We start from the raw sequence: 21,875 nt of genomic DNA, 5'->3' as shown, positions 1-21,875 counted from the left end.
CACTCTCCCCCCAAAATAATTAACAAAATCAAAACAGTTGTTTGCTGGGAGACCTAGACCATGCTCTAATGGCCTAAAGCTGAGGAGCTGCACCACGCTGCAATTACTCAGCCCCAGCCCAGTGCCAGGCTCAGCATTTGGCTCGCGAGACAGGGGCTCGGGGTGGGGATGGAGCAGGGAAGTGCTCTGCCCTCCTCTGAGGCACTGAGCCGTGGTCGCTCTCAGAGCCCAGGTACACGGCCCAATGGACCTAAGGTTGGGCTGATTTTGATCTTCTTGATAGCCAAACATTTTAACTTACCTTTTTTCCTTTTTTCCCCTCTGTCTTTCCTCCTTCTTCTCAGCCACAAAGATGTCCAGCCATTAGTCTGACCATGCTGCTTTCCTCATCTTGAAGTGAACTGGTGACTGATGGCAGGATGGATGGATGGATGTTCAAGCATCCCCAGACTCACCATGAACTTGAACAGCTGCAATAGGCAGCTTTGCCCTCTGGTGCTGGGTGACTGCTGAGCCTGGCCTGAGCCGACAACTTTCTAGGACTGGAAGCTTAAAAAAAGCATTGAAAGTGTGGTAGCAGCTGGCTTCTCCCCACGTGGTCACTGGTGCCCTCCAGACACAGGTCAGGTGCCAAACATGCCAGGGTTTGGATGATTACTCCAGTGAACACGTGCACAGCTGGCAGCATGGTGTGAGCTTTGCTCTGCTAAGGAAGGGACTGGGGAGACGGCCAGAAGACACTGTGCTTAAGGAGTATTTGTTAGCACCATTGGCTTGTGCAAACTGGAACAGCAGCCTCATTTTTCCAGTCTGTTATGAGCTGGATCAGTGCCAAGTCCAGAGATTAAAGGCCTGGATTTGTCCCCTGCTCTCCTGCATCGAATGAGTTTCCAGGCCTCCAGAGGAAAAGTCCCAGAGCCCCTGTGAACCCAGATGTTTTGCTCAGCCCAGTGGGATATACCTTGTGTAAGGGAAAGCAAATCCTGTGGGCAGAGCTGAAGCTTAGAAAGGGAGAGAAGACTCACTTGTCTGAAATAGAGGAAAAAAGTGTGTGTGTGTATGTATGACAAAGAGAGAAGAGAGCGAAAGCAAATTAGATTTCTTTCTTTTATTATACAGGATTGTATGTACAAGGTCACCTTTCTCCCAAACATCAGCATCACAGTCAGTTCATAGCAAAAACTGCAGCTCACCTCTCAAAGCCTAGAAAACAGCTCTACAACGGCTCAGTACAACACAACGGATAAATTGTACAGGAACCGGAAAAAGGTAGGGGAAAGCACGGTTATCCCTTTAATCCCTCATGAATTATTTGAAACTAAGAAATGCAAAAAAACCATTGTGCTTCAAGAGCCATGTTTGCTCCAGAATGGCCCTCAGGGGAGGGAAGTGTGGCCCCCGGGACCTGTTTTCCCCTTCACCCTTCAAAGAGAGATGCCGTAGATGAGGTCTGGCTTTGAGCACTGCAGCAGAAAGCAAGAGTCCTCTTTCAGAGCACTCTATATGACCTGGGGGGCCACGTTTTGTGGGAGGGTTTGACCAAGGAGAAGCTGTGGACACCATTCCGAATTCAAAGCACTGATCTGTGTGTGTGTGTGTTTTGGAGGGGAACAGGGGAGACGGGCAGGACACATCTGATCTGAATAAAGTGCTGCGTGAGTTTCAGTCCTATCTACCCCTGAACTCAGAAAAACTGGATAAGCCCACGAAGGAGGAACGAACAAGAAGAGAAAGGCTGAGAGACCTCTTGGGTGTTGTGGTGTAAGGGGATTCCCACGACAAGCCGCATGCTGGCTGCTGCAGCCCTCTGCTCGCAGGATGTGGCATGGGTCAAAAGCAGCTTGAATTTGGGTAGGTAGGGGAGGTGCTTGCACGCTCACATGCATCGTGCTCAGGGTATTTACCATTACCAGTCTCGTTATGCTTGGGCAACTTGTCACGCTGCGCAGACCCGTCAGACTGGTGATGGAGCACAGTCTTCGCAGTCAGGAGCAGGAGCTGTCCCGCCACTCTCCTGGCGTGCCAGGTCGGTGTGAAGACCCAGGGAGGCTGGGGCAAGAGGAGATGTGAGCACCCTGGGGAAGGGGCTGATGTCTCTGGCACTGGGCTGGAGAAGTGGGTGGATTACATCCCTTCCAGGGAGCAGCTGGTCCAAGAAAAGGGTCTCATCCACACATGCTTGCACTCCCTCACTCTGCAGGGACTTGCTCAGCCTTTACATAGTGGTTTCCCAGTGGAGAACGAGGAGACCAAACCATTGGAGATGACGTATGCTTTGTTTCTCCTGCTTGGGATCACTTGCTTTCCTGCAGGCAGCTTCCTTTCCCCTTCCCGTCTCTTCAAGCAGCTGCAAAGAGCACAGTACATGCACCAGCACCGACTCCTTTCCACCTGGAAGTGACCGTGTACCTGCGGCACCTCATGGGGCAAAAGAGACACGACAGGAGGTGACCGTTCTGGGAGGACAGCTCACCCCACACCCTCTTCCTCAACACGACCTTTAGCGTGAGAACACAAATTGTCCAAACTGAGACAGTACTTTCCTCCAGTTAGCAAATGCTCTGGCTCTCACCTAGCACAGGAAAAAACGTCTTTATTGGGTTAGGCTTAGTTCTCCCTCCTCTCCTACAAAAAGCTCTATAACATCTCTGACTCATTTGGTGACACAACTGCTCTCCTGTTATCCAGTCAGTGATGGTTATAGATTGTGCAGGTTTTGGTTCCTGCCTCTGCTGGCTGCCGAGCTCCGAATCCATTGCACGGGGTAGTGGGGATTCACTGGGATGATGAGTTTTCTTTGTCTTTGCTTTACAGATGGATGGAAGATGTTGGGCCATGTTTATCCTTTTGAATGCCAGGTGGAGATGACAGCAGCACTTCGATTCAGTTTATCTTGCTCAACGTGCCAGGACAGGGTTTAGCCTCGTGCTTTCCTCACACTGTTGCTCACTGCTGTTCTGAACGGGCTGCAAGGAGAGAAGGGGGCGGGGGGGAAGGTACATAATTTTCCTTGAACCTCAAAGATTTGTGATTTAGGAAAGGGAGTGAGGGGCTGATCAGTGATCCAGCTGAGCAGCCAGGCTCAGTGCTAGGAAAACACAGGATCAGTGGAAAAAAGCATCTTCTGAAGCAGCAACCCCCAACATGCACGGAAAGAAAGCTTTTGCTCAGAATCAGCCCCTAAAAGGCAGTGTGTGAGCTGTACCTGGTTACTGTAGTCTGGCATCCTCCACATCTGTGTAATGGCTGTTTTCCTGGAGGGAAAAGGGAACCAGAAACAGTAAATCACCACGTGTGCCTCCTGCCCTGCCTGGGACACCGTGACACCTCACATGCGGTGACCAGCTGGTACCATGCTGTGGGAGAGCTCGCATGCTGCCAGCAGTGTCAGGTTGCTCAGCATGGTGGAGGAGCTACAAAACACATCTGATGTGGACACCGGGGGCTGTGGCTGTGCTTTCTGGCAGACACAGTCCCAAGCAAAACCAAAAATTTCCTCTGGTTCCTTATTCTGGAAGGGCTCTGCCAAACAGACCTGGGATGTTATTCCCTCATGGATTTTGAAGTCTGGCTCCTGCTGAACCTCAAAGGGACTGGGAGAAAATTAAGCCCACCTTCCCTTGTGTAAAGTCAAGTGTCTGATCTGGGCTACAACCAGAGTCAGCACCTCCAGTGGGCATGTCCCAGGGAACGTCTTGAGCCTGTGGCATGAGTTGCCATGCTTAGACTGGATGCTTAATTTCTGCACGGCCAGGTTGAGTCCATGCTCAGCACTTTCATAAAGTTTACTGCGTGTGCTTGCACAGCTCACACCTTGTTGTAACACTCTGAGAAGTTAATTTGGGACCTAGGAATGGCCCGCACCAGGGAACTGGTGTTACTGGAGCTGCCCAATGATGCAAAGGTGCAGTCAGTCCACAATGGCAAATCATGCACAATGTAATGACTCTGCTGTTGAACACAGAAGCTGGTCCCAGTTTGCAGCAGAACTCATCATCCAGAACGATAACACTCATAATAATCATCACTCCAAAGGCACACGAACAGTGCCGGCGTGCTGAACCACTCCCCATGCAACAGTGGTTTTGAAAGCACGGCATGTGAAAGTTGCCCTCCTGGAGCCATTCTGCAATGCAGTATCATTAAAAGAATTAGGTGCTCAGCGGTAGTATTTTGCCTCCTGCATAGGCCAAATTTTGTGGTGAATATTTGAGAGGTGGAAAAGGATCCAGGAGATGTCTGCAGGGGATGCTAGGTAATCTGAAAGGAAAGGCAAGGGGGCCCAGTCCCAACCTTGTTAGCAGCAGGCTGGTTTACAGGGCACTGGGTGAGATAAATAGATTTTTACAATCAGGGAGACCAACAGGGTCTTTGCAGAGACCCTACAGGGGAAAAGCCTCAGGACTGCAATGCATGAAGAAGGGACAGCTGGAGACTACGCTCAAAGGAGCTGTGGATGGAGACTCCCAAGAGAGGGAAGTCTGGAGGCTTGTGACTTCTGGCAACAGAATAAAGGCTCCTTCTCTGCAATTACAGAGCAGGTAGCGCCCTGGGAACAGGCTCTTCAGGAAAGCCAGGTGAGGTGGCATGTGCTCTGGGCAAAGGAATAGCCCAGATGCACAAAGATTTGCCTTGGAACAAGTGATGAGTCAGCTGAGAGCTTGTGGGTGAGGATCAGGGGCTAGAACACCATGGGTGACATCATGGCAGGCATCTGCTACAGACCACCTGATACGAAGTCTCCTCTGGATGGCTGGAAGAAGCCTCCTGATCACAGGCCCTTGTACTCCCGGGGGAGTTCAACCACCCTGATATCTGGTGGGAGGGCAGCAGGGCTGGGGGCAAGCAACCCAGGAGATTTCTGGAGAGCATCAAGAACAATTTCTTGACACAGCTGACTGACCAACTGACTAGGGGAGACATTCTTCTGGACTGTTATTGATGACCAAGGAAGAACTGGTCAAAGATGTGAAGATGGAGAGAAGTCTTGGCTGCAGTGACCATGACACTGTGAAGCTAAGAATCCTGAGAGAAGTGACCAAGATAAAGAGCAGAATCAAATCCTTGAACTTAAGAGATCAGATTTTGGGTTGTTCAGGGATCTGCTTGGCAAAATCCCATGGGAGACTGCTCCGGAGGCCAAGGAGGCCAGGGCATCTGCGTAACCTTCAAGGACACCCGCCTTGAAGCACAAGAATGGCCCGTTCTGATTGCAGTCAGGCAGGTGTGGCAGGAGGCCAGCATGGATGAACAGCAAGCTCCCAACCGAGTGTTTTCCTACACGAAAAGGCAGAACCTAGAAAATGGAAAGCAGAGCTGAGCCACCCAGGAGGAATATAGAGCCATCCCTCCAGTGTGCAGTGATGGAGTTAGAAGAGCATCTATAGGTACACCAGCAGCAAAAGGAAGGCTAAGGAAAGTGTAAGCTCACTGCTCAATGGGGGGCAGGAGACCAAGGGACCTAGTGATAAAACACATGGAAAAGAAAAAAAAAAAAACCACCCCTTCGTCCTTCTGCCTGTTGGCTGCAGCATGTTTTTGAACTTGATTTCTTCAGGTGATGTTGGAAACTTCACCAAGGCCAAGCAGAGATTTGTGCACAAAACCAGGGCAGCCAACTTTGCGCTGGAAGTGGGGCTGAAAGGAAGTATTTGCCCAGCTTCCATTGACTTTCAATGGGAATTGTGTGCCTGACTCCCTTGGGGTCTAAAATGCTCCCCCTCACCCAGCTGGGGCTAACACCACTGTGAAGCACCACTCTGCTTACCCGTAGTATTTTCACATGAGCTCTGGTTCAGTGAACTCCCCTACAAACAGGGATGCTCAGGCCTGCTGGTCCCCAGGAGACATCCTACAGTTGTCTACAGGGTATAGGTGGGACCTAGACCCAAGTCCAATTGGATCTTCCCCACTTGTCACCATTGGGAAGAGGTTCATGGCAGGGAAGTCTCTGTGCTGGGTAATGCCCAAGTATTGGCAGGTCTGGTTCCTGCCTTGCATAAACTATGTCTTTCCCACTTGTGATGGATGCATTCCTCCTGTTTGAACTAACTGGACTTTGGTCCAGGCAGAAGCTTAGCAAGTAGGCCTAAACAAAGTTAATCCTATTGTGTGAGGCTATCAGTGAGAACCCAGCACCAAAACCAAAAAAAAACAGTTTGGCTGGAGATAGGGCTGATAAGCGGCTGAAACTGCACGAACACAGCAGCAAATGTGACTATGAATCAAACACATTACGCTATAAATATCTGCAGCCATCAGGGCCCGTTGGGCTCTCCCTCCGTAGCAGCTGGCTGAGCGGCAGTGATCTCCCCTTGAGTAGGGAAGCCTCTCCAGGTTACCCCTTGAGGCTGAGAGATCCCTTACCTGACACCAGGCATCGATGGGTTGGTAAATGACATTTTTTTGCATGCATGTAACATTTAAGATAAGTATCGTAAGCTTACATGATAATCTTTGTATCCCATACTAACTTTAAGTGTAGTAAATAGTAGAGTATTGACCACCAGTCCAACTGTACTTATTAAATATTTTACATACCTAAATTTACTGATTAGAACTCAATAAACTAACTACTAGATCAGATCTGTCTGAGTGACCTCTGACTCTTCTCCTGTGACACCACTGCCCCTCAGAGCCAAGGGTAGATAATGTTTTTAGGGACTGGTGTGGGCACCATGTCCATGGACAGCAGGTGGTGAAGGCTACACTGATGTGTGTAAGCCAAAGAGATGTGGGATAAAGGCGTCACTCCCGAGGAACTGGAAAGAATTCAAAACTGTTCAGTGTTGTAAGGTCAGGAGCAAAATATAAAGGATGGCTTTTGTGAGTCGCCTTGCAGTGTTTAAGATCCCTGCAGACGAACTACACACATTAACCTGCCCTATGCTGAGCACATGTGAGCCTGTCTGATGTTGGCAGTAAAATATTTCTGATCTCAATGCCACTTTAGGACCAGAGAGCCACAGAGAATAGAGGTGGAAGAAAGCTGAAACAGTCATCTTGTTCATCTACTCTTAATGAAGACCAGCCCTTCTTAAATCATTGCCAGCAGATGTCTGTCCACTCTGTTTTCTTATCACACTAATGGCAGAAAAGTCCACATTTTTTTTTGTTGACAGGCTGTGTGCTGCTTTATCATCATTAGCATCAGCAAGTTTCCCCCTAATTTCTACCATCTGTTTCCCTTGATGTAATTCAAACCTGGCCTTCCTTATCCTAATTGACACAGAGATGGAGGCCAGCTTTTGCCTTTCTTCTTTATAGCATCTGTTATGATGTCTCCCCTTAATCACCTCTTCTTAGATTTAGCAGGAGTCATGGACTTCAGCTATGAGGCCCCAGAAACCGAAACAGCTGAAAGACTCTGTTCAGATCCCTCATCCATCATGACTAAGGTGGGGCAGAGTAGAAGAGTACAAGCAAGCTGGGAAGTGTTTTGAGTTAGAGGAGCTTTTTAGCCATACGAAGAGTGCCACACATGTGCAATGCGGTGCGGTCACCCCAGGGGTAAGGAAGAAGAAAGGGATGCTGAGCTTCATCCTCACTTCTGCTGCCACCAGTGCCGGGGTGGGGAAGGAGCGGAGCTGTTGCAGGAGACACTCAGTACAGGCTCAGAGGCTGCCCTGACATGCCCCAAGCCTCTGCGGGAGAGCTGTGCCAGCTAGCCCAGCTTCCCAGGGCTGTGGTCCTGGGCAAGAGGCAGCAAGCAGGGCTGTCCTTCCACCCCAGCACCCTGTTGCCCTTTTCCTGGGTCTGGAGCTGTTCCTGTTCTCAGAGGAGTCTTAATTTGGGATAAATGACAGTGCTGCCAGTGGTAATACAGTGCCCTGTATTACCCTTGCCATCAGAGTACCCAAGAACAGGGCTCCCATCCAGATGCTTTTTAGGCAAAAAATTTGCTCACTGGGTTCACTGGGAGTGTCCTTATTCGGGGCAGGACTAACACCAATGGGGCCGATGTGTGCATGACATCAGGCCAGCCATGCTCGAGTGCTGCCCTCACTATGGATGTACAGCACAGCGGCTGCGGCTTGCTCAGACCTTATAACTAGGTTTATGCCATTCGGTGTCCGTCCAGATGAAAGGGCATTGCAAATGCACGTTGTTAGGAAAGTGCAGTTAATGTAACATGGCCTGTCTTTGTCATATGTTTCAATCCATCTGAGAATTATTTGGGAGCGGAGCAACTTGTTTTGACCATTAATTAACAGTTGTGAAATCAAGGATAAATGTGGTCCGAATTTCAAGAGCCAACCATGTTTCTTCAGCATCTCCACACGCATTTGCTAGGTCAATGCTTTTGCAAGCAGCAGAACAGTTTGAAAGAACAAGCTGTGAACAATCATGGGATTTAAATACAACAATTTCTTTTGAGGAAGGAAAAACTATTCTCCTGGGGATTTAGTAAGTTCCAGTAAAACCGTGGTCCATTACTGAACTCCTTTGGCTGGAGGGATGTACCACCCAAACTCTCTTACCAGTTCATCTTCACACTCATCCCGTGCGAGACCCTCTTCCTCACCCTCGTCCCCGTTCAGCGGCTCCTCCGTGTTGACCTCTGCCTCTGATGCCGTGTCTTCCTGCGAGATTTCGCTTTTGCTGCCATCCGCCTTCTTCCGTACCTCTGTGAGAGCAAGAGCCAAGCCACCAGGATCAGGGGCTGGGGGAGGCAACGTCCAGAGCCTGATGACACTAATCTGGTGGGCCCCCAAATTCAGTTGGTAGGTGAATAATGGATCTAGGGTTTTTCTCTGCAATGGGAAGTTTTGCTGATTTTTGAGGAAGCTGCCTGAAAGCAACCCGGGAAAGGGCAGAGTGGGTCATTGTTCTGCATCACCGGAGTGAGTGTGGGAGGCAGACAGAATAGAATAGAATAAGAAAGCAAACTAAAAAAATACAAACTATATGACAAAAGAAAAAAAATCTCATCATTTAAAAACCCAATTCTGTACTTTGGGGCATTTTGGCATGTAATTTTGGCCTGTGATTCCACCCTGGAACCTGGGGGTCGACACTTCACCATCAGAGCCTGGAGGATGCTCTAAGCCACGATGGTTTCACGGCCAGCTCTGCAGGGCACTTCCCTGCACTCTTTGCCTGTTCTCGGACCAGCCCCGAGGCATCCACACGCACCCAACTGACCTGCAGACATCTTCTGTTCTTCAGCGATCTGCTCCAGTCGGCCCAGGAGAGCATCAATGTTGGATTTGATCTGTGTCAGCTCAGTTTTGATTGTTTGCAGCTCACTGCACTTCACTTGGGAGGAAGGAAGGAAAAAAAGGCATTTAGTGCCCTGCAGAGCGCCCGAGGCACCTGCCTCACCCCTCTGCCTGGCCCAAGTCACCTCGCTGAGCAGGTTAAAAAAATCAACTAGAAACCCCACGGTAGAAACTTACTCCTCGCATCCCTGGGGTCAACGTGCGGTGATGCTCACACCTCACTGCACGGCGAATCTGAGCTTGTCTATGCTGGAAGGAGCCGCGGTGAGTGGTGTGCAGGGTATCCTGCACAGCTAACAGGGGCTTGGTGGGCAGGCGAGGAGAGGCTGGCTTTGCATGGAGCAGCAACACGCCCTCCTCCACTGCCAGCCCTCGCTGCCCTGCTGCCTGTTACGGCACCGGCAGGGAAAGCTGGGGGGCTGCAGATGGTCGTATACACCCAAAAAAGCCTGTGTGTCCATTGTCTGGGCATGTTGTGGAGGCTGACACCAGGCTTTGGCATGCTGAGGTTGTACATGCACCTTCCCCTGCCGCATTCGCAGCCTGCAGGCTTCTGAAAGGCCCTTGCTTTGTCTGTTGTTTCCAGATGTTTTGGTTTTTTTAAGGTTTTCCCTGGGAGCATCTGGCCCTGTGGGTGAATGCCTGGGGATGGGAGGCCCATATGCACACCAGTCTCCACACCGTCCTGCTGCACCCACGCACATACTCACGCTTCAACTTGGCTGAGCTGTTGGCAATGGCAGCCGATCTGGCGAAGAGCTTGACGGGGAGCGTCGCCTTCACGCGCCGGACGAGGGGGATGGTGACCCGCGGCCGCTTCACAGGAACCACCCTGGGCACCGGAGAGACTCGGCCCCGGTACTCGAAGAGCCTGGAGGGAGGGGGGAAAGGATGGGGGGGGGCTGAAGCAGCCCTGCAGCACCCCCAGCCCTGCTGTGCCGGCGATTGGGTGCCACAACTGGAGTCCAAGCAGTGCTGGCGGTGAGCCGGGGCACAGCCTGGCCATCAGACCCCACTGCACTGGGCTGGGCTGGACCACCCTGCACCCCACCTCACTCCCCACGGCAGGAGCTGTGCTGCAGGGAAGATCTTGCCCCATAGAAAGCCCCTTTGGCTGATGCCTCCCCTGCTCACCTGTCGTAGAAGTCGTCTCTGTAATAGTCATAGTCGAAGTCGTAGCCGCTGCAGAGACAGAGTCAGGATGGCACAGGTTAATTAGTGCTGGCAATTTATAATTATTACTCCCTCATTGCCTGCTGAGCCTCCCAGGTCCTTTATTTATTCCCCCTCCATAGGGGAGCCCCTGTCCTTCCACCTGGCAGGACGTGCACACTTGTCCTCCCGGCTGCAAGGGTCTGCAGGGAGGTGGGCTGAGCCCGGGAGAAAGATCTGGGGGGGCTGACCGCACTGGACAGGGTGATGTTGGCAGCAGAGTGTTAACCTGGTTATCTCAAGGTGGAGCAAGAAGATGTGTAGGTGGATTAAAACCTACAAACTGGGGTGGGGAGAAATGTCAGCAAACACCCTGTGGGGATGTCTGCATTTGAAGCGACGGCTGAGTCTGGGGAGTGGGGACCAGCCCTCCATCCCCAGCCAGCCACGCAGAGAAGTTGAAAGTACGGCTAATGGGTTGTGCCTGCTAAGTGTCAGCTGAACTGTTCTCATGGCATTGCTGATATCCCCCTGTCCTGCCTTTTGTACAGCGGGACCGTGCCTCTGTCAGGAGGGCACTGCCCTGCCGCCACCCTTGTACAATTTTTTTTCATACCATATGTAATTGTTGGGGGAGAAGTCAGGGAGAAGGGGATAGTTATTAATTTAACATCTTTGCTATCGAAGATATTTAAACCTCTCTCCTCCCAGCGAGACATTGCCCACATTGTTTTTTTAAGCTTGAACTGCATTTTAACCCAAAGTTGGAGCAATGCATTTCTCACTCCCTGGAGATCCAGCAACATGCTTTCTCTCTTGCTGCAGCTGGTTTTTCACAAAGCAACACAAACCAGGTGGTTACAGCAGTCACCGCTCTTCAGAGACAAGATCCGCTCTGGTGCTGCCTGATGCCTCGGCACACTCTCAGCAGCGGGGAAGAGCAATGCTGCTGAACGTACCAGCTACCCCCAGCTAAACACAGTGTCTGGTTCCCTTGCGTGCTGCTGTCTGAATTAATGCTGGTTAAATAAGAAGTTATGCTGACGTTCCCTCCTCTCTGCTCTGAACAAAGAGAATGGTTATTGCAGCCCTTGAAAGCAAAGAGTCTGTCCTGCATCGTGAAACCGTTTGAAGTGGCTTATAAAAAACAAGAAAATCTAATGGGAAGAAAGAGAAAGTGATGGGGAGAAGGAAGGACTCCGAGCCAGGAGAAACTGGGGCATGGGGAGAGGGAAGGATGAGCGCTCAAGTATGTAGCTGAGAGTAAATTTGGTGTCCTGCATCTTAGTCAAGAAGTGACAAGAAGAACGTGTGGCTGGCCAGTAATTCCAGGCTTGACCCAGGACGCCTGTCCTGCCTATGATGGCACTTGGCTTCCCACCCAATGTTTTAGTTTCAGTAAGTGGCTGGTTTCTTAAATGTTTTTTTTCTTCCCATGCTCCTTGGTTGCTGCTTGGGCTCCCCAGAAGCCTGTGGCAGCACGCGGCGACTCAGCCTATGCCTCGGGGGGACCTGAAGCACACTCTGGATGGTTGGAGACACAAGGGCTCCTTTGGGGCCAAAGACAGTTGGTGCAAGGGGTTAAGGACAACAAAACAGCATTTGCACCTACTGCCTCTTTTGGGGTTTGCTGCCACCATCATGCACTGCCACAGTGACTTCAAGCGAGGAGGTATTTTATAAAGCTGGACCTTATCTCTGAGCAGCTGCTGCTGACCACGGCATCCACGGCTGGCCAGGATGCAGGGTTTCACTGCCGAGCAAGCAGCAATGGCGGAGCAGGGGGAGATGTGACTATGGAGGTGTTATTGCCATTAGCCTTCCGAATTCAACAGCATGATGACAGCCATTTCGCTGACAGTCTCAGCATAGATGAATTTCAACATCTTTTCAGCCTTGGCATCCTCCCCTTCTGACCTGACTTGTAGACAACGTTTCTGCTGGGCTCACAGAGGAGATTTCTCTGGCAATATCCTGGAATATCCTGGCAGCTTTCTGTCCCAACCACTGTGTGATCTGTATTTATTCCCTTGTGTGCTTTTCTGAATTGAAAGGGAAAGGTAATTCCTACCACATCAGCTCTTGCTGGAATAAAACCAGCCTGTTTATATGGCTGAGATGGGCAGTATGGAACGAGGAAATGTATTTTCATGGAGATTTTTGACTGGTAGCTTGATTTTCATTCTAACCTGGGATGAAACCTGGAAATACAGAAAATCTCCAAGAAAATAGCTCCCCTCAGCCCACCAATCTATTTTGATCACCAAGGATGTTTGACTCCAGTTCTGTTTGAATCCAATAAACACAGAATACAATCAAAATAGAAAGTAATTTGAAAGGAAAATTGAACTAGGATGCTCCTACACTGTCAGACTCCCCCTCTTCATTTTTTGTGGTTTTTTTCCTTGGATGCAACTTAAACGAAACTGCTGCAATTTTGTACTATTTGTCAATCCTGACAGGCTCTGGTGAACTGCTTCTGGCTAGATCCAGCAATGCCCTGGAGCCAATGTTCTCCGTAGCCACAGGCAAGAGAAGACAGTGACATCTCCCTGCGGCTCAAGGACTCCAAATGGGATGAAGCAGTGTCTTTATTCACGGCAAAAACTCCCTCCATGGGCTGTTGCTCTTGCTGGGAAGCTCGCTGTGGCTTGGAGACCATGAGGGAGCTTTAGACCATTTGCTCATAAACAACACAAAGCTTGGGGGCATTTGGCAAAATTTTGAAACGCCCATACTCCTTTCTTCTCGCCCTATTCACACTCCTGGTCTGAGCTGGCTTTTCTTCCAAGCCTTCGCTCCCTGGTAGGAGCTCCGTTGGTAGAGCTGTGGACACCGTGGGCTCAGCTATGCATCTAGGAACAAGGAATGAAGCCCTGAACAGGGTGGGCACCCTCCATCTCCATCACCGACCCTGCCCTGCAGCGTTTGGGCACCTCCGCCTCACTCCTGGTCTCTGCTACAGCACCAACAGGACAAAGCCCGGCCTCAAGTACCTGTAGATCCAACCTGGTGTGGACTGGAGAAGGATGGAGAAGCCTAAAACTCCAGGTGAAGTCCTCAGCCTTTTTCAAGACTAGTCAAAACAGCAGTTTGGTATATGAAGTGGCTAATAAACACTGTAAACGTTATTACGCTATTTGCAGTAGGGAATGTGTGAGCAAAGATGGGCAGCCTTGTGTTATTCTGGTGGAAATCACTACTGGCCCAGTTTTGCAGCTTGTTTACAGATGCAGTGGAGTTGGCTTACAACATGCCTGATCTGCAGGGCAGTGGGTCCAAGAGCATCTACTAATATTTGTGGGTGAAAAGCAAGGGGGTGAGGGGGGTACTCCTGCCCTGGCCCCAAATCCTCAGGGGATTAGAGACACTTCCACCCATTTCAAAAGGAATTAGGGGCATAATCATCCTGGGGAGCTGGTCCTGACTTCCCCGAAACAGTGGGATTCATCTCACTTGACTTCAGATACTGGGAACGTAAAGAGATAAATCCAAGCCAGGGGGGAAAGAGGCAGTTCCAGGTCATGGTACATCACATCCAAAGGCAGACATCTAAAATACGGTCAGGTGAAGAACTGTTTTTTTATCCAGCAAGCATAAAGGGAGTCCAGACAACCAGACCACATAAAAGCCTTGACAGCATAGAGGGCTGAACTCGCGTGAGATGAATCCACCCTCAGACTCAGTGTGGTGCAGGATGGCAAATACTCTGATCTCAGCCTCTGGCAGTACCGCTTTCAACAACTGCTAACCATGAGACAGCCCTCAATGAAGGCAGCAGGCTGAAATAAGGGATTTTTCGGAAGTCTGTGACTGTATGACCCTGCTATAACGTGCCAGTCAGGTCATGGCTTTACAGATGATGCCAGGGAGGCAGTGGCTGGATGCTTTTACCAGCATCCTTGGAAGTCAGGCGCTGAGCAAAAGGCAGGTCTTCCAACACGAATGCAGAAAAAAAGCTAGTAAAAAGTGAGTGCCTTAGCGGGGGTGATTTATCTGGACATTGTGTGCCTGAAAATTTCACTGCACGTAGGATAAAGCTTCCTGAGACTGATGGATCATTTTTCAGTGACCTGGCAGGGCTTCCTTTGTGTACAGGAATAATTTTTGCCGTTTTTCAATCAGTTGGTGACACTGCGCCCTTTCAAAATAAAGCAGGGACAATCAGAGTGAGAGGCAGCAGAAGGCTGTAAGGCTGTGTCAAGTAACACAATGCATCCACCTCCTGATGCATTTCTTCTGCTTTGCTTTTCTTTAGTAATTAAATAACATTTATTAATGACTCACAAAGGTTCAAAATCCAAATATTCATAATTGAAGGGCAATTGTTTGTATGTGCTGCCTTTATATTACATTTGTGGTGCCATTTCTGAGCGTGTACCTGAATAGCAAATGTACATTTGAGCGGCTGTGCTTTTAATTACTGGCTGACAGCCCCGCACCGATAATCACAAGTGACACGTCGTGCTCAGCTCATATCCTTCTACTAATGGTTGCACAACCTTAATTATTGCAGCAGTAGAAATAAAACTCACTGGGAAGCTACTTGGAAAATCTGGCATTGATCAAATAGTGAGCTTTTAAGATCTTGTGTATCTGGTGTGAGATTCCTTCCTCCTGCAAATAGCCAAGGTAGCGGGAAGCCAGGACAGAAAAGTGGGAAGGCAGCCCGGCATTTCCAAGACACCGGGGCTGCGGAGGGGCTGCTGTAGGCTGGGACAGCGTGCACATCCTTGCTGCCAGTGTTGGGTCTGCTGGGTTTGGGTACCATTGCTCGCCTCCTCCTTTGCCCTGTGGTTGTTTCTCAGCCCTGTCTGTGTGGATTTGCCACTAGGGCTTGCCGGGGTGTCATTGCTCCCAGCACCGCTGCCGAGACGTGGGAGGAGTGGATCTGTTTGGAGATGGGTTGACACCAGCTTTCTGCTGGGATTGTAATGGGTATAACAAGGGATGCGAATGCCAGCTGAGCTGGAAGGACATCATCCACCTGCATCTGTAGACTGTGAAAATAAGTCAGCGGTGGTTTGTCTGTCACCATTTCAGAGACAGTTCCTTGGGCCGCTGAGCTGCCAGACACTCTCTCTGCTCTTGCAGTTCTTGCTTAGGTTGTCCTCACTGTCCTTTTGGCTACAGAGCAACACTATCACCAGCATTACAGGGAAGGGCATAGAATTGTGCCTCCAAAGGTCAAGTGCAGCACTGGCAGACCCCACTGCCCTGGGGCAGAGCCACCTTCCCTTCCCAGCCCACAGCAACAAGCAGCCAACCCACAGCACAGCAGGATCACTGGCACTGACCTGAACGTGGCCCAAAGTGCCCTAGGAAATCCTGTCCAGACATTCACTATGCAGGCAAAAGAAGTATTGCCAGAAGGCAAAAGGTTTTGAGACACAGTATGTGAATACCTGGGGGACACGGTCAAAATACAAGTCTGCATTCGGCAGCGGTGGCCGGGGTGCCAGGCAGGAGCACCCAGGGGACTTTCCGTGTGCAAAGGGATGCTCTGGCAAATGCCAGAGGCAGAGGGAGGGAGGCCCTGAAGGTCTGTAGAGATCGGGGGAGAGCAGTGATGACAGATTTTATATTAACTGAAGGTCGCTGTTGTGGAGACACCTGAGAAAATTTATGATGGCACGAACCTGGGTGTATGTTTACCTATTGGAGGCAGATGGGAGGCTACATCCCAAAGGATTTCTATTAAACACCCAGGTAACCCCCCCAGGCTGGTGGATCAAGTAAGACTGTCAAGATTGTTGCTTCCTCTATGTCCAAAATGAGATTTTCTTTCCCCTTCCCTTCCCTTCCCTTCCCTTCCCTTCCCTTCCCTTCCCTTCCCTTCCCTTCCCTTCCCTTCCCTTCCCTTCCCTTCCCTTCCCTTCCCTTCCCTTCCCTTCCCTTCCCTTCCCTTCCCTTCCCTTCCCTTCCCTTCCCTTCCCTTCCCTTCCCTTCCCTTCCCTTCCCTTCCCTTCCCTTCCCTTCCCTTCCCTTCCCCCCTCTCATACAGACTTGGAGTGAGGCAAAGTAAAACCCAACCTTTGAAAAAATAATCTTATGTGTTTAACACAGCATTTCTATAAATTATAGTGCTGTGAGTTTTGAGGTCTAACATTTAGAAAAATTTATGATGGTTAGGGAAGCTATAACCACAGCTCACTGCAAACCTGGATTCCCTACTTTCTGTGAGATATCGTAAGTTCCGCTAGTCCAGATGGCAAAGTTTAAATCTGTCACCAATCTGGGATGAAATATTGCTGAAGCTCAGAGCAGTGTAGTTCTCTGGCCCATATTTTAGCATATCCATATTTGTGGGAGGAAACAAACATCTCTCGTTTGCTCTCTCTTCATCTACATGGCAGCCTGGAAGTCTGAAATATTGGTCATTTCAACAGAAATGGATTAGCAGTCAAGGCACGGACAAAGAGTAAATGAAATGCTCTTTATTGCAAGATGTATGGAATGAATTGATTTGCATTATGGCTACCAGCACCATGTAAGTAGTATACGTGCAGCTAAATAGAAAGATTTGTGTCATCTCTATTTCCATACATCAGCATGGGTAATGCACAGAGAGTCCAGTTCCCCTCAACTGGCATCCCCTGTGAATCCAGAGGGCCAAGTTCTGGTGAAGGACCAAGCTGGCCCAAGGTGGGAGGACAAATTTGCCTGGTGAAAGCTGCAAAGGAAGAGCTCAGCTGAGAAACTTGGGGAAGGTCTCAACAGACGCCTTGGGGGTGGTGGTGGAAGGGTTGCTGAAGCTCTGGTGGGTTTGCCTATGCCAGAAGAGCGTTGCCACCACTGAGGTTTGCCATTTCGTAGCACACTGGTGTTCCTTTTTTATTACACCCACCTATAACCCTGATACTGATTTTAGTCTTTTCTTCCTAACATCACACCTTCTAAATCCTGACTCAGTGCCCCAGTCTCCATACCATAAGACTGGCGTAAAAACAATAAGAATTTATAAATAAAACACATTTTGGGATCTTGTTATTTGCTTTTGGGTTCTTGAAATCTGCAGGGTACTCTCCAAATACCTTTTCAAGTTTTCCCTTCTGCAACCTCAGGAGCAAGAACTTAATGAGTTTCTCCCATATTCCCACGACTCCAGACTCTGGGGCTTAAAGGAAAATCTTCACTTCTTGTGAAAATCTTGATAAACTCTCTAGAGGGGGCAACAGTGGCATTGAAGGCTCACTCTGACATCTCTAACACCCTACAACTCCCACAAACCTACTTCATGTCCCACTTGTCCCTCCTGTTCCCTTGATCCCTTGGTCACTGCTCTGCAGCACAGGCTCTCGTGGGGATTCCCCCGGCCACCTCCTTGGTCACCTCCATCTGTTGCCTCAAGGCCTTCCCACTTTCTTCCTTTCTTCTCTCCCTTTCCCTGTCATTATTCTCTTGCCCCTTTCTCCAGTGTCGTTCCCTAAATTATCCCTGTTCCCTGTTCTCCCCCAACACCCAACATATGCCACTGTGCCCCACTCCTACTCCCCAGCTGGAGGGGCGCGCTCCTCTTGTTACACCTCTTTCAAGACCTCTGATGTGGTTAAAGCAGGTACTGCCCGCTTTTCTCCAACTACCTCCAGGTCCAACACCATTCACAGGTTGGACCATGCCCAGGCAGAGTCCCACAGTGCCATGGGCGTTGGCTAACCTTGGGTCTGCCGCTGACGCCTCTTGCTGGCTCTCCTCCCTGCGGACTACCACCAAGGGGCACTGCAAAGGCCAAGAAGACCATGGGAGGAGAAGATCTGAACGTGCAGCAGCGGCCCAGGACTGCCTGGGGTAGGGGCCAGGGAGCTCGGGCCAGCAGCCGAGGGGGTGTGCAAAAATCAGCCCCAGCCGGAAGGCAAATACCAGCCCGGAGACTTCACCGCAAGGAGATGGCATGGTGGAGACCTACCTGTACAATGCGGAGGCTGCTCTCTTCAGCCCTTTAGGTCTGTTGGGTTTAGGTTCTCCAGCCATGTTGATATCTGCAATGAACAGACATGCAGCTATGACACGGCACGTCCACGCTCACTGGGAGCTGTATCCGACCACGGAGTAAGGGAGGCTGTGCACAGCCCTGCCACCAGCAGAAACAAACTCCTCCACACCTCCCACCACATCTCCACCTGCTTTTAGCATGTCTGGGGCCCTGCTAGACCTCCACAAGAAGGCAAATACATTCTTGCACTTGGCAAGCCTCTTCCTTTTCCTTTACAAAGCTACTAACCATTTATTTTTGAAGTCAATGCCCTGCACATGGTCTAACCCCCCCCCCCCAAATTCAGGACAGGCTTCTCAGGAGAACTCGGTGCTGTAATGATAAGGCATGGACAAAATATAAAACTGCTGCACGCTGCTAACTGCTAACAATTTATCCCTTGCTCCTTCTAGAACAAAAATGAATGCTAAGCATGAGCCAGCCAGGCATCACTGTGGACTGGGCTGCATTAAAAGCTGCATGGGGTGCAGGCACACGCCTGCAGCCACCCCAGCTGACCTCGGAGGAGCATCTTCTACCAGGGGAGGTGAGAATGAGCTCTTCTAATCCGCCGAGGAAATTTCTCTCCTCAGACTCAGTGCCAAACGTGCTTTTGTCATGAGAATAAAGTGATACAGCCAATTTCATGGAGGCTGCCGAGAGTCTGTCAATCTAACGCTGAGTGTGGCCCCAGAACTGCAGAGAGATGAGCTGCTGGGAGCACGAGGCCTCACCCCCTCTTCGTTTCTTGGCCCAGGAGTGAGCAAATTCCCTGCTGGCTTCACCAGTCAGCCCTAAGCTTTTTCTGTTCTTCAGGCCCTTTCTGTCTAAATAGGTGTCAGACCTCTGGGCATGCCATATCTGAGCCAAGCAAGACAGGCCTTCCTTACATAGACCAAAAGCACCATTTGCACTGGGCTGGACAGGGGCTGCCCCACAGCATTGGGGCAGATCCTCGTGCTAAGCCCAGTTACAGCCTCTGAGGTGCAGGTGGATTTGAAGGTCTCCATCTGGGGCGCAGGGTTTGTGGATCTGTGACTGCCAGCTGGGGTACTGAAGTTCTCACCTCTTCAAGACTTGCAGGATATGCCATGAAACTCAGCAGGTTTAAGCTTACTAATCGTTGCTTTTTTCATGCTGCATGAAGGGACTTTATGGAGAAATGTGGACAGGCCAGTCTGCTCACTATCAAAATAAAGAGCTTGCAAAGTGATCCAAAGTGAACAGGGTGCCGACTTCATTATTAACCAAGAAAATGATCTTCAGAAGCACAAGGAAGCTGCAGCACTGCTGAAACAACCTGAGCAGGAGTACAGGCTGCACACGTGGGACACGGACATGCTCCCACTGCCCAAATGTCCTCAGACTGCCTTTTAGGGTCTAGCAAGAGAAGCTTAGCCTATTTATAAGGTTGCTAACGAGTGTGGTATTAGGGTGTCGCTCAGACACTACATTGAACGTTCCTCTGGAGGCACATTCAGATCAGAACGTGTGTTTTCTCTGCTGCCTTTCACCCACCATCCTCCCACAGTCAACTGCTAAGGGGAATGCAGAAGAGTGTTGAGCCTGAACGCTAGCAAGGACGTGCATGGCCATAGGACAGGTCGGTGGACAACTGCTGCCAGTGTGAACATTACACATGCAGTTGCCTTTCTGAGTCTGTTGAGCAACACAATGCTTCTGGCAATGCTGTTTGCTGTAAAGGAAGAGAGGAATAAATGCTTCCTTGGTGCGTCCCAGAACACATCCCTGTTCAGCTCCAGTTCCCTTGTTGTGAACCCTTTTTGCTGTCAGGGTGCATCTTGCCAGCTGCCAGTCACTTTTCTTGAAAAATGAAGAGCTAATGACAGCACCATGCTGATTAACACCCTTCAAGGGAGACGCAATGAAAGCCCAATGGTGGATAATGACAACAATTAGCTCAATTTGCTGGTATGCACTGCTAGAAATAGCACTGTGGAGCCTTTATCAGGGCATGCAGACAGACCAGGAAATTTATACTTTCAACCTATAGTGGTGATAAGCAGTCAGATCCCTCAGGATTCCCTTGATACTGAACAAGGAGAGACAAGAGCTCAGCATGCACATCAGCCTGGACAGATTTTGCATCTCGTTCCCATTCTGGCTCCCTCCTCTGCGTCGCTGGATCCATCTGCTCACCCCATGGCAGTATCTATCCCTCCAGCTCATATCCAGGCACCTTTGCCCACACTAAATGGGGAGGTCTTGCTTTGTCTAGCCAACATAGTAGGGTCAGGTTATGGTGTGGATCCAGCTTCCAGTGCAGAGCTTCCCTCAGTGGAATGGTAACTGCCTCCTGCAATGACCGGGGTGTCTGGGAGCCTCTGGAGAAAGCACAGAGGTTGCCAGGACCTGCCTGGCAGAGCAGTCCATGTCCCAGCACATGATGGGCTACAGCCGTGGTTTCAAACACCTCCATTTTGTGATGCATTCAGTATCTTGCTGATCAATTAAAATGCAAGTTTGATTGTTTGCATATCTGGTGACAAAGGAAGAAGAATTAAAAAGAAAAAATGGAAGAAATGCTATTACTCATTACTCACTAAGCTTGAGAGCTGACCTTAGCTGGGAGATGCGAGCTAGAAAGATGCTGCTGCTTTGCTCATTTTGGTATGTGCTGGAAAATGTTACCTGCAAATCATCATTGGCACTCAGGAGCAGATGGAGGGCTGAACCCTCCTGCCACCACCAGTGTGTGTAACTGTCCCATGGCAGTGCAGCCAGCTGTGCTCCTGGAGGGACAAGTACCACCGAGACCTGGAGTCATTGACTTAAGGGTTTCTGCAAGGACCAGCTTTTCTATGATCTATCAGAAGGAGTTGCGAGAGCCTTGACGGATGCTGGGGGAGATACGAGATCCTTGGACTACATGCCCACTCAGACGAGTCAGGCACAGCACTCATGGCACATGCAAAACTATGATGCTTTCCCACAACATTTCTTAACTGTTGGTGCAAATTCTCTTTCCCATCTGAACAGCTGAGGCAGGAAAGGCAGTTTCACTCAAACTGTGCCATGCAGGGCTGCTACAACCGAGTCATTACAGCAAGCGCTTGCCATGCAGGAGTGGCTCTGGATTCGGACAGAGATGCTGTCCTGCTGAGTGACCACCTGCTGGCGCTGGGGACAGATGGCCTTGCACTATCAACAAGCTGCTGCCCCTGAGCAGGGTGGGGGTACTTTGCCCCTACACCGGGCACTGCCTAGAGCCATGCTGCCCCACCGTGCAGGCGGTGATCCCCCATGAGCTCCTGCCACACCAAATGCAGCCGTTTGCCTGGCAGTCATGGTTTGCAGCTCTTCCACAGGATCGCATGGTTGCACCCTGCTGAAGTTACTGGCTGGAACTGCCAGGGCAGAAAGCAGCCTACCTTCCTGCTGCCCATCTGGGGAGGGAAGTTTTACCATCACCTCAAAGGAACCCCCAAAACCCTGCCCATGAACAGAAGCAGGGACAGTCTCTTCAGCAACGTGTCGGACATGTCCCCTGCCTGTCCCATCCTGTCCTT

The 21,875-nt window shown here is 50.3% G+C and overlaps 1 protein-coding gene across 7 annotated transcripts in view; it reads right to left on the bottom strand.

Annotated features, from left to right (window-relative positions):
* Window positions 1-1,093: 1,093 nt before the first annotated feature.
* Window positions 1,094-21,875, bottom strand: part of RALY (RALY heterogeneous nuclear ribonucleoprotein) — a 168,102-nt gene continuing 147,320 nt past the window's right edge. For 6 of the 7 annotated variants that reach the window (XM_076351952.1, XM_076351949.1, XM_076351946.1 and 3 more), the window contains 7 exons: window positions 18,280-18,352; window positions 10,356-10,403; window positions 9,932-10,092; window positions 9,145-9,258; window positions 8,525-8,626; window positions 3,206-3,254; window positions 1,094-2,966 (listed from right to left, as the gene is read on the bottom strand). In XM_076351952.1, the coding sequence (XP_076208067.1) occupies window positions 2,918-2,966; window positions 3,206-3,254; window positions 8,525-8,626; window positions 9,145-9,258; window positions 9,932-10,092; window positions 10,356-10,403; window positions 18,280-18,352 (596 nt within the window). In that variant the 3' untranslated portion in view covers window positions 1,094-2,917. Of the gene's footprint in view, window positions 2,967-3,205; window positions 3,255-8,480; window positions 8,627-9,144; window positions 9,259-9,931; window positions 10,093-10,355; window positions 10,404-18,279; window positions 18,353-21,875 lie in introns of all 7 variants that reach the window. The other variant, XM_076351954.1, reaches the window with a different exon arrangement.

Source organism: Aptenodytes patagonicus, chromosome 14, assembly GCF_965638725.1.
Source record: "Aptenodytes patagonicus chromosome 14, bAptPat1.pri.cur, whole genome shotgun sequence".
NCBI lineage: Eukaryota > Metazoa > Chordata > Aves > Sphenisciformes > Spheniscidae > Aptenodytes > Aptenodytes patagonicus.
This window is presented reverse-complemented; position numbering and strand designations above follow the sequence as displayed.